Raw genomic sequence first — 15,623 nt, 5'->3', positions numbered from 1 at the left:
ATATATCCAGGAGGATCAGCTACAGTGTCTGACCTTCTAGTTTGTAGAAAAATAATAATAAAGAGGCTAAATGTGACCCTCCCAACCTGTGGGTGTTTAACCAGCGATGTTAGCTGGCAAATCAGGGGCCCCAGGAGACTGACTATTCCAGCTTCCCCTTGTGTCTCGGGATGTCTCTGTGTCCTTGAGCAGCCCATGTTTGAGCCCAGATAGAGGTTACTGAAAGTTTGGCTTTCCTTGAGCCTTGAGAATGTACACAGCACCACTCAATCAGCCGACATTAGCATACCTAAGGGGTTAACGTTGTCAGCCTTGTCCATCTGTTGCTAAGGAAGGGTTGCCTGTTGTGCGGGAAACAGGGAGAGCGGTTTCCTGTTATGTAGAGCGGTTTTTAAAGGGTTGCTTTTCTCCAATCATGCAACAGATGCCCAGCCAGAAAGCCGGGCCAATAGCAAAAGCTTTTGGTGTCCCAAAGAAACTGTTTTTAGAAACTGTTTTTGGGAACTTTAGAGTTCCTAGTAGTCTGGAAATGTTTGAGGGACAAATACTGTATGTTCTGGAATATTATAGTAGGTCTTACAACACAAGTTTATCATGACTCATACATATTGGAAAACGAGTTCTCAGACCTATCTCACATTCAATTTGTATTAATTATATATACATTTCAATAAAGATATCAATATTGAAAAGGAACGTTTGTTTTCTTCTTTAATAATAAGTTAATAATTAGAGACACTATGAAACCACAGATTCCAAAAATATCCACTTCATATGACTGTGATCAATGCCTCATATAGCCTTGCATACTCACACATCTAATACATCCAACTCTGTCTCAAATACATCAAAGGTTAATGCATTAATTTATGGTGTACATACCGTATATAGCTATTGAAATTTTAAATGTCTACTTTTTAATGATCTGAATGTAGATTAAGTGGGTTTGGTCAGTGGTCCTTGTCCGCGCGATAGACCTTCCTCCTCATCAGGAACTGCGAGAGAGCACCTCCCTTCACGAGCGCACCAGTCGCCCATCGGATGCAAGCTATGTGGACAAACAGCTGCTACCTTGACGGAGAAATCCTCGACAAGTAGCGAACACTTGGATAAACAGCGAGAGACTTTTGGATTTAGACGACTTGAATACTTTCAACATGAATTAGGGATAAGTTTCTAGAACCTGTGGATACATGTGGCGATTGTTTCCTGCTTGTGAAACATATATGGATATATGTTGCTATGGTGGATGATGTTCCAAAATGAACACAGGTACTGTATGTAATAACATTCATGTAGCGATGCGCATTCAATAAAATTGAGCTGCTATAGACTACTCATCCACCCAGTGTATTTACATAAAAGGATGCTCCAAGTGTGTGTGCGTGACATAGAGAATGTCTCTATTTTGTGTTCACAACAAATTCACCTTTTCCTACACCACTTGAAATAGCATTGGATAAATGAAATGTATTTTTTTTAAATCATTGCAGCATCATAGACCAAACAGGTACACAGTTTAGATTCGTTTTTATTTATTTGTATTACTTTTTCTTTGAGAGATCGCCTAATAGGGGGTCAAATCACTCTGGGTGAGATAACAGCTATTGCGGAATAAAATTCAATGAGTAGTGATGGGTAGTGAAGACACTCACCAGTGTCATCGCGGATGTCCTGCAGCAGCCTATAGAGTGATTCATGTGGCATGTTATACTGTATGACCGATTATGTGATTATTTATTAAACTTTTGAGGTGAACCCAAATATCTACTGAATTTCTACTGCACTGTGAAGATTGGCCTATTTACTGTGTAGTTTATAGCATTATTGTTCTTATTTAATGGGTGACATTTCATGATTCCCTCACAGTCTGAGATCATATCATGTGAGCTTGGCACAGTCAGGCTCCCAGTGTCTATTTTTCATTTGTTTTTTAAACATTTGTTTTAATTGAATTCTTGTTGCATAATTCATATCCTGTTGTTTGCAGAGGGACTTAGTGGGATGTTTGTTTTTTTCTCCGTTTTATTGTTCTTTGACACACTGAAAGGACCTTTTCAGCAAAAGTGTGTGTGTGTCAGGGGAAAAATGACAAGAAGGAAGTCCATTTGTGTGAGAATTTGTACTCCTAGAAGGGTTCATGAAGGAGTAAGGGTGCGCTGTTAATGTCCTTTCCTCATGGACTTCCTGCGTGGAGTCCTCAAGGGGAGTCTGCTGGAATAGTTTATTAGTGGTGTTGGAAAACAACAATGAGACAGACAGACAGACAGACAGACAGACAGACAGACAGACAGACAGACAGACAGACAGACAGACAGATGGACAAGGAGTGAGAGAGCATAGTGCCCGCAGGGTTTAATAAGTTGTGTGTCACGGCAGGTACTAAATTACAGGAAGAGGGGTAAGTTGTGTGTCACGACAGGCACTAAATTACAGGAAGAGGGGTACGTTTTGTGTCACGACATGTACTAAATTACAGGAAGAGGGGTAAGTTTTGTGTCACGACAGGTACTAAATTACAGGAAGAGGGGTAAGATGTGTGTCACGGCAGGTACTAAATTACAGGAAGAGGGGTAAGTTTTGTGTCACGACAGGTACTAAATTACAGGAAGAGGGGTAAGTTTTGTTTCACGACAGGTACTAAATTACAGGAAGAGGGTAAGTTTTGTTTCACGGCAGGTACTAAATTACAGGAAGAGGGGTAAGTTGTGTGTCACGACAGGTACTAAATTACAGGAAGAGGGGTAAGTTTTGTTTCACGACAGGTACTAAATTACAGGAAGAGGGTAAGTTTTGTTTCACGGCAGGTACTAAATTACAGGAAGAGGGGTAAGTTGTGTGTCACAGCAGGTACTAAATTACAGGAAGAGGGGTAAGTTGTGTGTCGCAACAGGTACTAAATTACAGGAAGAGGGGTAAGTTGTGTGTCACGACAGGTACTAAATTACAGGAAGAGGGGTAAGTTGTGTGTCACGACAGGTACTAAATTACAGGAAGAGGGGTAAGTTGTGTGTCACGACAGGTACTAAATTACAGGAAGAGGGGTAAGTTTTGTTTCACGACAGGTACTAAATTACAGGAAGAGGGGTAAGTTTTGTGTCACGACAGGTACTAAATTACAGGAAGAGGGGTAAGTTGTGTGTCGCGACAGGTACTAAATTACAGGAAGAGGGGTAAGTTGTGTGTCACGACAGGTACTAAATTACAGGAAGAGGGGTAAGTTTTGTTTCACGACAGGTACTAAATTACAGGAAGAGGGGTAAGTTTTGTGTCACGACAGGTACTAAATTACAGGAAGAGGGGTAAGTTGTGTGTCATGAAAAGACTTAACAACCAGCTATCTTTGACAGGTTCTCCATCCTTGAATTGTACTAGTTATTGAAAGCAAATAGCTAGAAAACACTTGACTTGACTGTAAGCTACATGCATGCAGTGCCTGAGTCTCAAAACATGGGACTTTGATATAGGTGAAATACAATAAAACTTTGTTCTGTCTGTGCATGTCGTTTTTTGATCAATTAATTCATTGATGAACATTAAATGATGATCATGCCATTTAAGTGTAGAACAATACGTCTCTATATTCCAGTCAGGAAGATATTATTGTTCCTACAGTGTGTTCCTTATGGCTTTGTTGTTTTCCCAGTAGATAGCCATCTGCATATCACAGAGTTTGAGACAAATCTGCAGTTTTTCTCTTTACAAATAAAAACAAAGGCTAAGGGATTGCTTGTTATATATCCATACAACCAAAATTCAACCAAATGTTTAAAAGGGTATGGAAATATGATTCTAGGTAGGTATTGCACCTTCATCTACTACTTCAATTACTATTGAGGTTGAACATTGCAATTGGACTGAAATTAATCACACCTTTCTCTCCTTTTCTTTCCAGATTTACAGAAGCGACTCCAAGTTCCCCAACCAAAGATCCGCAGTCACCTAACGATCAAGGTACAGTCCAAACTGATGTCAAAGCCTTGTCCCTCTACCCGGGGTCCCAAACCTCCCATCGCCCCAAAGCCCAGACCCTCCTTATCTGAGACAGAGCAAGAGGAGGAGCAGTGCCCCCCTCACGGTCTGAGCAATGGAGACCTGACCTCCTCAGAGGAGGAACCTGAGGACCCCCAGGAGGTGGCAGAGGACCACATAACTCACCCCACAGAACACAACCAGGAGGAAGCAGAACCAGAAGAAAACCTCAATGACATCATAGATGATGAAGGGGGGAGTGAACAGGAGGAGAAGGGAGATGAGGTAGAGAGAGAGGGAGAGGCGTTGACCGATGCAGTCCCATTGGATAACACTAGTGCTACTGACACTCACATTGCAGTAGAGGAGGAAAACTCTAAAGAAACAGATGACTTAAACCTTGAGAGTGACAGTAATGACACATCTGTGGACCCTGAAGATGTTTTGATGCCGTGTCTCTCAGAGTGTGAGAGAGGGAATGAAGAAGCAGAGTGTGTCAAAGAGCGGAGGGAGGAAGAAAATATTTTATCTGAAGAGACTGAAACACCCGGGGAGCCTACTGGATGTCCAGAAGAAGATGCAGAAGAACCGGACACAGAGGATTATGATCAGGGGAACTTCCCTAGTCAACCTGCCGCAGACACTAACAGTGGGCTTGAAGATGAGGACAGATCCCCTGGTGGATATTTGCAGTGCAAAGTACCCACTGATGAGGCTGAGGAAGAAGCAGAGGTTCTCTCACTGGGAGCAGACTGCTGTACACACACACCCGTCTGTGAAGACTATCCCTACGACGTGATTGGCCCTTCAGATGAGCCTGTTTACACATGTAACACTGGTGAGCCCGGTGACACAGGCGTGTGGCAGCCCGAGCGTGCCACCAAGGACCCCTCTGGGCGCTTCCGTTTCTCTGGCAGCACTGAGGATATGTTTGGGCCTTACTCTGTCATTGAGGCGGTGCCTGCTGACAGGATTCGCACCGCTGAGCCTGATGTGAATCACAACGATATATGCTGTGGTGACAAACCACACACTCCAAAGGAGATGGACACAGCAGGCACCTTTGACCAAGAGCCTTATTATGTGTCATCGGACGACATGGCAGAGCTAGAGGATAAACAGAAACTCCCAGAAGAGCGTGAGGTCCAGGACAGTCCTGAGCAATCCAGCCAAGACAGAGAAACAGCTAAGGAGGATATGGATGAATACGCAGACATCGATGACTCCCTCTGCCCAGAGGCCCATGACTTTCAGCATCTGGAGGGTGCATCATCAGAGGACTATGTGGAGATTGGGGACGATGATGAGACGGATGACACGGAGAGGAAGCAGATCAGAGGGAGGAGTGTGAGAGAGAGAACAGCCAAGCGTGAGCAGGCTTTCTCCAGCCAGCGGAACAGCTGCCAGCCCCGTCTCAGGCTGTGTAACATCACAGTGCCAGCAGACCTGGACCGGACACGGACCCCAGAGCTCACCAACAGGGTGGTGTTCGCCCACACCACAGAGGCCTTCGAGGAGGACATTGAGGAGCTGGACGGCCACATCGTGCCTTATTACGAGGACTCCAACTCAGATAGTGAGGAGCACATCTATGAGGAGGCTGGTTTTGACTCTGAGGGGGAGAACTTTATCTCTAAGAGCATTGTGACGCGGTCACGCTCCTACTCTGGGAAAGTTCCGGGTTATGTCCCTGAGACGGTTCCTGAGGAGACATCAGAGTACCAGAGTACTCATGACTACTGTACTGTGGCCTTAAACCAGAATGGAGAACCTCTGGTAAGTCCTGAGCAGCCTGAGATCAACAGACTCATCCCCTCTCTGAAGCCACGCCGCTTCCTACTATACCCACGCTCATACTCCGTAGAGGGTCAAGAACTGTCATCAGGCGCTCACACAGAGGCTGACCAATCGCTGAAAGAGGAAGACAGGATGAAAAGGACAGATGACACCCTCTATCTGCCATGTGCTGTCACTTCTTCAGGGAGCATTTCTCAACAGAGCCACCAGTCATCCAGCGGCATTTCCACGCCAACTTCTCTGGTGGACATTCCACCTCCCTTTGAATTGGCTTACATCACCAAAAGACCCGTCACTAAAAGCTCTCCATCCCTCCTGATCAGCGTCTCTCCTGAGTCCACAGACAACAAGCCCAAGAAGCAGAAGTCCTCATTCAAGCGCTTCCTGGCCCTGAAGTTTAAGAGGAAAATGGACACTAAAGGCTTTGGTGATGGTAGCAGCCGCTCCTCGCGCTCCTCCTCTGAATCCAGCCACCACGGGCCAACAAGAATCCTGGACCTAGAGCACAGGAGCACTGGCTCCCCTCAGCCCCAGTCCCAGTCTCGCATGGTGAAGCCCCAGCAGCGTCCTCCAGACCTGCCCTCAACCTTTCTGCCCTACAAAGATCACAGGAAAGGAGACCCTAAAGCCTACGGAAGCAGGGGCGTGTCCAGGGTAGAGTCCTTCGAGGAGCGCTCCCGTCGCCCCCTCATGCCCCTCCCCCTGACCAAACCCCGCTCTATCTCCTTCCCCAATGCAGACACATCAGACTATGAGAACATCCCAGCTATGAGCTCTGACTATGAGAACATCCAGATCCTCCCTGGAGGGAGACCCACCAGATCCATGACTGTCACAGAGTTCTTTGAGGACCCCAACCGCATGGTGGCCCCCTCTAATGACAACGATGGCTATGTGGATATGAACAGCTTCCCTGGGATCGACAGCAAACCCCAGTCACCTGAGCAGGAGCCTGAAAGGTACAGTCATTTATTATACTCTCGGATGTTGGGCCTCTTCAGTGATTGTCTGAACTGAATTACCAGCACATGAAAAAAATGCCTCTCAATTTCATACAGTCTGCAGAGAGGGCTCTTCCCCATAGTACTCTGCACACACTGTTTTCTAGTGAACTGGTTTGGCCAGGCTCCTTCAGTTCAACATTGCAATCTCCAGGCCAGCTGAGAGATAACTGTAGCTAAAATGAACAGCGGGCTCCTGGCTGACCACACTTCTCTTTTTTTGGAGAGTGTTGTGTTCTGTGAGAGATGAGCAGCCTGCTGTGCGGAGGCTCATTGGGTTTGGAAAGATGAACAATGCTTGTGGGAGAGCTTATCCCACTTTGTCATTTTCTGGATTTCAAGGTCACACCTGGTGTTGGTTTCATATGTCTTTTGAGGGGATGGAATAGCTCACAGACACTGAACACTGTAGACAGAGCTTTATGAGAGAGAGAGAAAGAGAGAGAGAGAGAGAGAGAGGTAGGAGTAGATTGGTATAATTGCTCTCCTGTCCTTGACACCTGTGGTTAAGTTTAGGATCGCTTTTATTAAAGGCAGTTTCCCCAATTGCCTCTCTTTCATTGAGCCCAGGAGGGGTGGTGAGATTTACAACAGGGCTGAATAGAGATAGGAGGAGGACTCACTGGGACCTGCTAGAACCAAATCTCTCTGTTCTCAGCCACTACTCTCTACAGCCACCTCAGGTCACCCTCCAGTCACATTTAGACACCTGTTTGATGGTGGCTGTGTTTTCATAGGGACAGAACATTTCTAAAGGCCTCTTAACAGATGTTTTATACATTTTCACAGCAATGCCTGGGAATTTATGGTTGCGGTATGCAAAGCTGCTTATTTCACACTTATTGTGATAATTTTAATTCATTATTTATATTTTGAAAGATTTGCCTAGATGGAGTGTTCTATTAACATGCAATTGCAGTATATTTTGATTCATAGAATAATTAAGCAATAAGGCACGAGGGGGTGTGGTATATACCCAATATACCACGGCTAAGGGCTGTTCTTAGGCACGACGCATCGCGGAGTTGGCCATATACCACAAACCCCCGAGGTGATTTATTGCTATTATAAACTGGTTACCAACTTAATTCGAGCAGTAAAAAAAGCTTTGTCATACCCGTGGTATACGGTCTGATATACCACGGCTGTCAGCCAATTAAGGCTACAGTAGGCATGTATCTTTCCTCTCCCCCAGAGCAGGATATTTTTCAGCTGTTGACGTTATCGATTGGGCTCATTGTGTGGTGGTGGTCTGAAATCTCAGGCCCTGCTCACTGATCTAAAGGGGACTATCTGTCCTGTCGCCTCGCCTCGGCTGCATTCTCTCTGGAGATACCTCTGTTGCCGTGGATGCTGTGTGTGTTTTGTTTCATTTTGCTGTGTGTGTGTGTTTGTGTGTGTCTGCATTTCAATGTTAGGGTGTGTAAAAAGCGTCTGCTAAATGGCATATATTACTATTTGTATTTGCCTGCCAAGCTTATGCTGAAGGCTTGACATTGCCACTGTCCGGTGGACCGATGATGGCAGGGTGATTTATTGAGCATGTATTCAGAAGTTAACACTCTTCTCTCACCACCCAATAGAGAGGAGCGAGACTGTTGAGGGCAAAGGGACAGTGGGCTGAAGTAAGACAATGGGATAATGCCCACATAAGAACGCAAATAGTTACCACAAAGTTAGAATGTTGCAACAGTATCTTTTTTTTTTTTTTACACCAGATTTGATTAATATACAACACAGTTCTCACACTGTTTAGCATAGAAAGGCAACGAAAAACACATTTTGTTTGTAAGTGTAAAGTAAGGCAGGGTAAAGAAATGCAAAGTAAGAATTTATGCAGACATTAATGAATGTGTGTGCCTGTTTAAACTAGGGTCCTGCTGGATCAGAGCTGGAGCTCACCGGGACAGACTGAGACTGTCTTGCCCTTGCCAACATAGCTGTATAGGAACAAACAGAAGAGTGAGCTCTGTGAGAAAGCATCATGTCAGAAAGGAAGGCGTCTTGACTGTGCTTGTGTTCTTTTCAGAGGGCAGTCAATGTGCTTATGCAGTACCAGTAGGATCAACAGCATCAGTGAACTAATGTCACCCCACTGGAATAACCCCACAACAGACCAAACCACAATAGTCAAGATGATATACATACAGTGTACATACTGTATATATTGTGCAGGTCTTGTTATAGATTTATATATTTGTTCCATCTGCAACATATGCAAATATATTATTAGAGAGAGTGAGAAAGGCCTGCCAATTATACACACACACACACACACACACACACACACACACACACACACACACACACACACACACACACACACACACACACACACACACACACACACACACACACACACACACACACACTCACTCACTCACTCACTCACTCACCGGACAGTTTATTAGGTACAGCACCCCGTTCACGAACATGGATCGCTCCTACAGTGAGTCACGTGGCCGTGGCCGCTATATAAAGCAGGTAGACAGGCATCATGACATACTGTTTGATTGAACACTGGAATGGGCAAAACGAGTGACCTAAGCGACTTTGAGCGTGGTATGATCGTCGGTGCCAGGTGCACCAGATCCAGTATCTCACAAACGGCCACCCTCCTGGGCTTTTCACACACGACAGTGTCTAGGGTTTACTGTGAATGGTGCGATAAACAAAAAACATCCAGTCAGCGGCAGTCCTGTGGGCAAAAACAGCTCGTTGATGAGAGTGGTCAAAGGAGAACAGCAAGAATTGCACAACTCGTCGATCCTCGTCACAGATGGGCTATTTCAACAGACGACCACACCAGGTTCCATTCCTATCAGCTAAAAGCAAGAAGAAGCAGCTCCAGTGGGCACGCCATCACCAACACTGGACAATTGAGGACTGGAAAAACATTGCCTGGTTTGATGAATCCTGGTTCCTGTTGCGTCGTCATGCTGATGGCAGAGTCAGGATTTGGCATCAACAGAATGAGTCTATGGACCCCTGCCTGGTACAAGCAGGTGGCGGTTTTGTAGTGGTGTGGGGAATGTTTTATTGGCACAAGTTAGGTCCCTTGATACCAATTGAGCAATAAACGTGGCAGGCACTTTGTATAATTCATGCCCCGAAGAATTCAGGCTGTTCTGTAGTTCTAGATGGGTGTACCTAATAAACTGGACAGTTTACAGTGTACATACTGTATATATTGTGCAGGTCTTGTTATAGATTTATATATTAGTTCCATCTGCAAAATATGCAAATATAGTCTTAGAGAGAGTGAGAAAAACCTGCCCATTATTCTTATTTATGGTAAAAAGGTTTACTCGACCTTGAGATACAGCAGCATGATGGGTAAACCCCTAGTTTGTATTTTCCAGTGATGATGACATGGATGTCTTATGGTGGGTTTTCTAAAATGGTTCAACATTCAGCACCTTTTGAACCTTTTGGCATTCAGGTCCAAAAAGTAACTTTATGAGCACTTCTACAATGGAAGATGTCGTTCAAATCAAAAAGGGTCCTGTCAAAACAAGTGATTCAAATCAAATGGATTTACCTCAGGGCAAGGCGGCATTTGCCACACCACTTTTTAATCATGTGTAGCAGTGCCACACCACTTTTTAATCGTGTGTAGCAGTGCCACACCACTTTATAATCGTGTGTAGCAGTGCCACACCGCTTTATAATTGTGTGTAGCAGTGCCACACCACTTTATAATCGTGTGTAGCAGTGCCACACCACTTTATAATCGTGTGTAGCAGTGCCACACCGCTTTATAATTGTGTGTAGCAGTGCCACACCACTTTATAATCGTGTGTAGCAGTGCCACACCACTTTATAATCGTGTGTAGCAGTGCCACACCACTTTTTAATCGTGTGTAGCAGTGCCACACCACTTTATAATCGTGTGTAGCAGTGCCACACCACTTTATAATCGTGTGTAGCAGTGCCACACCACTTTATAATCGTGTGTAGCAGTGCCACACCACTTTATAATCGTGTGTAGCAGTGCCACACCACTTTTTAATCGTGTGTAGCAGTGCCACACCACTTTATAATCGTGTGTAGCAGTGCCACACCACTTTATAATCGTGTGTAGCAGTGCCACACCACTTTATAATCGTGTGTAGCAGTGCCACACCACTTTATAATAGTGTGTAGCAGTGCCACACCACTTTATAATTGTGTGTAGCAGTGCCACACCACTTTATAATCGTGTGTAGCAGTGCCACACCACTTTATAATCGTGTGTAGCAGTGCCACACCACTTTATAATCGTGTGTAGCAGTGCCACACCACTTTATAATCGTGTGTAGCAGTGCCACACCACTTTATAATTGTGTGTTGCAGTGCCACACCACTTTATAATCGTGTGTAGCAGTGCCACACCACTTTATAATTGTGTGTAGCAGTGCAGACACCACTTTATAATTGTGTGTAGCAGTGCCACACCACTTTATAATTGTGTGTAGCAGTGCCACACCACTTTATAATTGTGTGTAGCAGTGCCACACCACTTTATAATCGTGTGTAGCAGTGCCACACCACTTTATAATTGTGTGTAGCAGTGCCACACCACTTTATAATTGTGTGTACCAGTGCAGACACCACTTTATAATTGTGTGTAGCAGTGCCACACCACTTTATAATTGTGTGTAGCAGTGCGACACCACTTTATAATTGTGTGTAGCAGTGCGACACCACTTTATAATCGTGTGTAGCAGTGCCACACCACTTTATAATTGTGTGTATCAGTGCCACACCACTTTATAATTGTGTGTATCAGTGCCACACACCACTTTATAATTGTGTGTAGCAGTGCCACACCACTTTATAATCGTGTGTAGCAGTGCCACACCACTTTATAATTGTGTGTGCCAGCAGTGCGACACCACTTTATAATTGTGTGTAGCAGTGCCACACCACTTTTTAATCGTGTGTAGCAGTGCCACACCACTTTATAATCGTGTGTAGCAGTGCCACACCACTTTATAATTGTGTGTAGCAGTGCCACACCACTTTATAATCGTGTGTAGCAGTGCCACACCACTTTATAATCGTGTGTAGCAGTGCCACACCACTTGTTTTTTAGACCGATTTGCCACATGATTTGACAACTGATGCACAATTTCTCTGTCCTTCACATAGGACTTCTGGCTGCAGGCTCTTAAGGTGTCTTGACCATTCAGATTTGCGTAAAGCGCAGGTTGCGTTGGTCAGGCACAAAGCTCAAGGCCTTATCTCCACTTTCCTCTGGTATTTATTTAGCAAGCGTGATAACACATCACTCCCGATAGACACAAGCAAAAACTCTTCCATAAATGTAGCAGCCTATACACCTAATCATTAGCCACGTGACATGCTGTATTGCATGGAAACAAGATAATTATTTAGTCTGATTAACTGTAGGCTACTAACAACAGCAACTGCATGGTCTAGCCCTTCTATGTACCTCTGGCCGGGGTTAACAGAGCGGTAAAGTTGTGTATTTATAGCCCTTTTATTTGTAAGAAAATGTAAATGGGGGAAAATGTGGTTTATATTCAAACTTGGGCTGATTAGTTTACTTCTACTTTTTCAATCCAAAATTATTAACTGGAATTAATCAACAAACGCAATAGCTGACATAGACTGTGACTTAATGTTGTATTAGGCCTACAGTTGCAGGGATGCAAACCTGCATAAAGCATGCTTAGCCCTGTGAGTTGTATTGTCCAATCATGTGTCTGTAACGTCTGAAGAGTGATGGGTGTGGAGTCAGGCGCAGAGAGCAGAAGATACGAGGGAAAACCGCTTTAATGTCCAAAACAACCAGGAACACGTGCAAATGGGTGAAGCCAAAACACAGGCGCAAACACAACCCAAGGACCACTGGTAATAACCCGGACAGCGAAAACCCAATACGAAACAATACACCTCTACGTACATAGCAACAAGCCTGCACAAACACAAGCGGGCTAAACTAACTTAAATAACACCAACCCCAAAACCCCAACAAGAAACAGCTGAAAACAATTAGACAAAACCAAATTAAAAGGAAAAGGGATCGGTGGCAGCTAGTAGACCGGCGACGACGAGCGCCGAGCACCGCACGAACAGACAGGGGAGCCACCTTCGGTGATATTCGTGACAGTTTCTTTCTCTGTGTCTGTATATAGGAAACCCCCTAGTCCTTTAAAATATAATTCATATGAACAAGTACAAGTTTGCTACAGTTTGACAGAGTTTTCACCCTCCCCAAGGCCAGGAGTTTGTCCAGGAGTTTTCTTTAAACTATTTGACCCGATTAGAAAAACTCTGGTCCCATCATAGCCCATATTCTGAAATATTAAAATGTTTTACAACACATAATTGACGTCATACTGTATAAGGTCCAGAGTTTTACCTGGTTAGGTTACCAGATCAGCAAAAACTACGGGCCCCAGAATTGTTTCTGTTGCCACACCACTCTGGGACCTGTGGTGCCACCTCTGATTTACCCTAATGTAAAGAGCAAGTGGGACCCAGTCTTGACCATTTAAACAGGGTGCTCACAGTATGACATGACACAGGCCCCACTCAAAAGACAAATAGCCTCTCAGATGCTCCTCTGTTGTTTGTGTGGATGGTCTATCATGGCAGTCACAGTCATACAACACTGTCAGACATCTAGCAGAGCAACAGTCAGAAGTCAAACAGAACGATCAACATAAGCAGAACAAAACCATTTAAAACTGTTCTTGTGTTTTTAAATCCCCATCTGCGATTACATTTCCCTTGTTGAGTCAACTAATGACCCTATTTACACTTTTCCTGTTTTCTTTAATAGCACAATTACAAGGACAGAATAGCACCTGACCTGTGAATGCACAGAATACATATTTAAATGCTCAATGTTTAGCCCAATTGAAATACATATTACAGTTGAAGTCGGAAGTTTACATACACCTGAGCCAAATACATTTAAACTCAGGTTTTCACAATTCCTGACATTTAATCCTAGTAAAAATTCCCTGTCTTGGGTCAGTTAGGATCACCACTTTATTTTAAGAACGTGAAATGTCAGAATAATAGTAGAGAGAATTACTTATTTCAGCTTTTATTTCTTTCATCACATTCCCAGTGGGTCAGAAGTTTACATACACTCAATTAGTATTTGGTAGCATTGCCTTTAAATTGTTTAACTTGGGTCAAACGTTTTAAGTAGACTTCCACAAGCTTCCCACAAGTTGGGTGAATTTTGTCCCATTCCTCCTGATGTAACTGAGTCAGGTTTGTAGGCCTCCTTGCTCGCACACTCTTTTTCAGTTCTACCCACACATTTTCTGTAGGATTGAGGTCAGGGCTTTGTGATGGCCACTCCAATACCTTGACTTCGTTGTCCTTAAAACTTCTTAGGGCTAGACACATTTTTTCTAAATATCTGCCTGACTGACACGCCCAAAGTAAACTGCCTGTTGCTCAGGCCCTGAAGCCAGGATATGCATATAATTGGTACCATTGGAAAGAAAACACTTTAACGTTTGTAGAAATGTTAAAATAATGTAGGAGAGATTATAACACAATAGATATGGTAGGAGAAAATCCAAATAAAAACCAACCAGAAATAGAGACCAAGCTCTTACAATGGAAAGTATAGGAGCATACTGAATTCTAGCTCCCAGGATGCAATTCCTATGGCTTCCACAGCGTGTCAGCAGTCTATGTTCAAGGTTTCAGGCTTGTAACTTCCAAAACAAATAGAATTTTAGTACATGGACACAGTCTTTGGAAATTCGTGTTTGGGCGCGCGATGAAGACAAGACGCACCTGCTAAAATCGGTTTCCTATTGAACATACTTCTATCCATAAGAAATATTTTAGGGTATCTGAGGAGTAAATAGAAATGTATTTTGACTTGTTGAAACAAAGTTTAGTAGTAGATTTTCGGATTCCTTTCTTTGCATGTTGAACGAGTGGATTACTCAAATCGATGGTGCCAAATAAACAGACCTTTTGGGATATAAAGAAGGATTTTATCAAACAAAACGACACTACATGTTATAGCTGGGACCCTTTGGATGACAAATCAGAGGAAGATTTTCAAAAAGTAAGTGAATATTTAATCACTATTTGTGAATTTATGAAACCTATGGAACAATATTTTGATGTGGGACGCTGTCCTCAAACAATTGCATGGCATGCTTTCGCTGTAATAGCTACTGTAAATCGGACAGTGCAGTTAGATGAACAAGAATGTAAGCTTTCAACCAATATAAGTATGCTTAGGGTCATTGTCCATTTGGAAGACCGATTTTCAACCAAGCTTTAACTTCCTGACTGATGTATTGAGATGTTGCTTCAATATATCCACATAATTTTCATTCCTCATGATGCCATCTATTTTGTGAAGTGCACCAGTCCCTCCTGCAGCAAAGCACCCCCACAACATGATGCTGCCAACTCTGTGCTTCACGGTTGGGATGGTGTTCTTCGGCTTGCAAGCATCCCCCTTTTTTCCTCCAAATATAATGATGGTCGTTATGGCCAAACAGTTCTATTTTGGTTTCATCAGACCAGAGGACATTTCTCCAAAAAGTACGATCTTTGTCCCCATGTGCAGTTGCAAACCGTAGTCTGGCTTTTTTATGGTGGTTTTTGAGCAGTGGCTTCTTCCTTGCTGAGTGTCCTTTCAGGTTATGTTGATATAGGACTCGTTTTACTGTGGATATAGATACTTTTGTACCTGTTTCCTCCAGCATCTTCACAAGGTCCTTTGCTGTTGTTCTGGGATTGATTTGCGCTTTTCGCACCAAAGTACATTCATCTCTAAGAGATAGAATGAGTCTGCTTCCTGAGCGGTATGACGACTGTGTGGTCCCATGGTGTTTATACTTGCGTACTATTGTT

The 15,623-nt window shown here is 43.8% G+C and overlaps 1 protein-coding gene across 10 annotated transcripts in view; it reads left to right on the top strand.

Annotated features, from left to right (window-relative positions):
* Nucleotides 1–1,038: 1,038 nt before the first annotated feature.
* The window catches only part of LOC118388151 (FYVE, RhoGEF and PH domain-containing protein 5-like), a 67,083-nt gene continuing 52,498 nt past the window's right edge, over nt 1,039–15,623 (top strand). For all 10 annotated transcript variants that reach the window (XM_052526735.1, XM_052526736.1, XM_052526734.1 and 7 more), the window contains exons 1-2: nt 1,039–1,272; nt 3,896–6,728. In XM_052526735.1, the coding sequence (XP_052382695.1) occupies nt 1,263–1,272; nt 3,896–6,728 (2,843 nt within the window). In that variant the 5' untranslated portion in view covers nt 1,039–1,262. The remainder of the gene's footprint in view (nt 1,273–3,895; nt 6,729–15,623) is intronic.

This window comes from Oncorhynchus keta, chromosome 10, assembly GCF_023373465.1.
Source record: "Oncorhynchus keta strain PuntledgeMale-10-30-2019 chromosome 10, Oket_V2, whole genome shotgun sequence".
NCBI lineage: Eukaryota > Metazoa > Chordata > Actinopteri > Salmoniformes > Salmonidae > Oncorhynchus > Oncorhynchus keta.
This window is presented reverse-complemented; position numbering and strand designations above follow the sequence as displayed.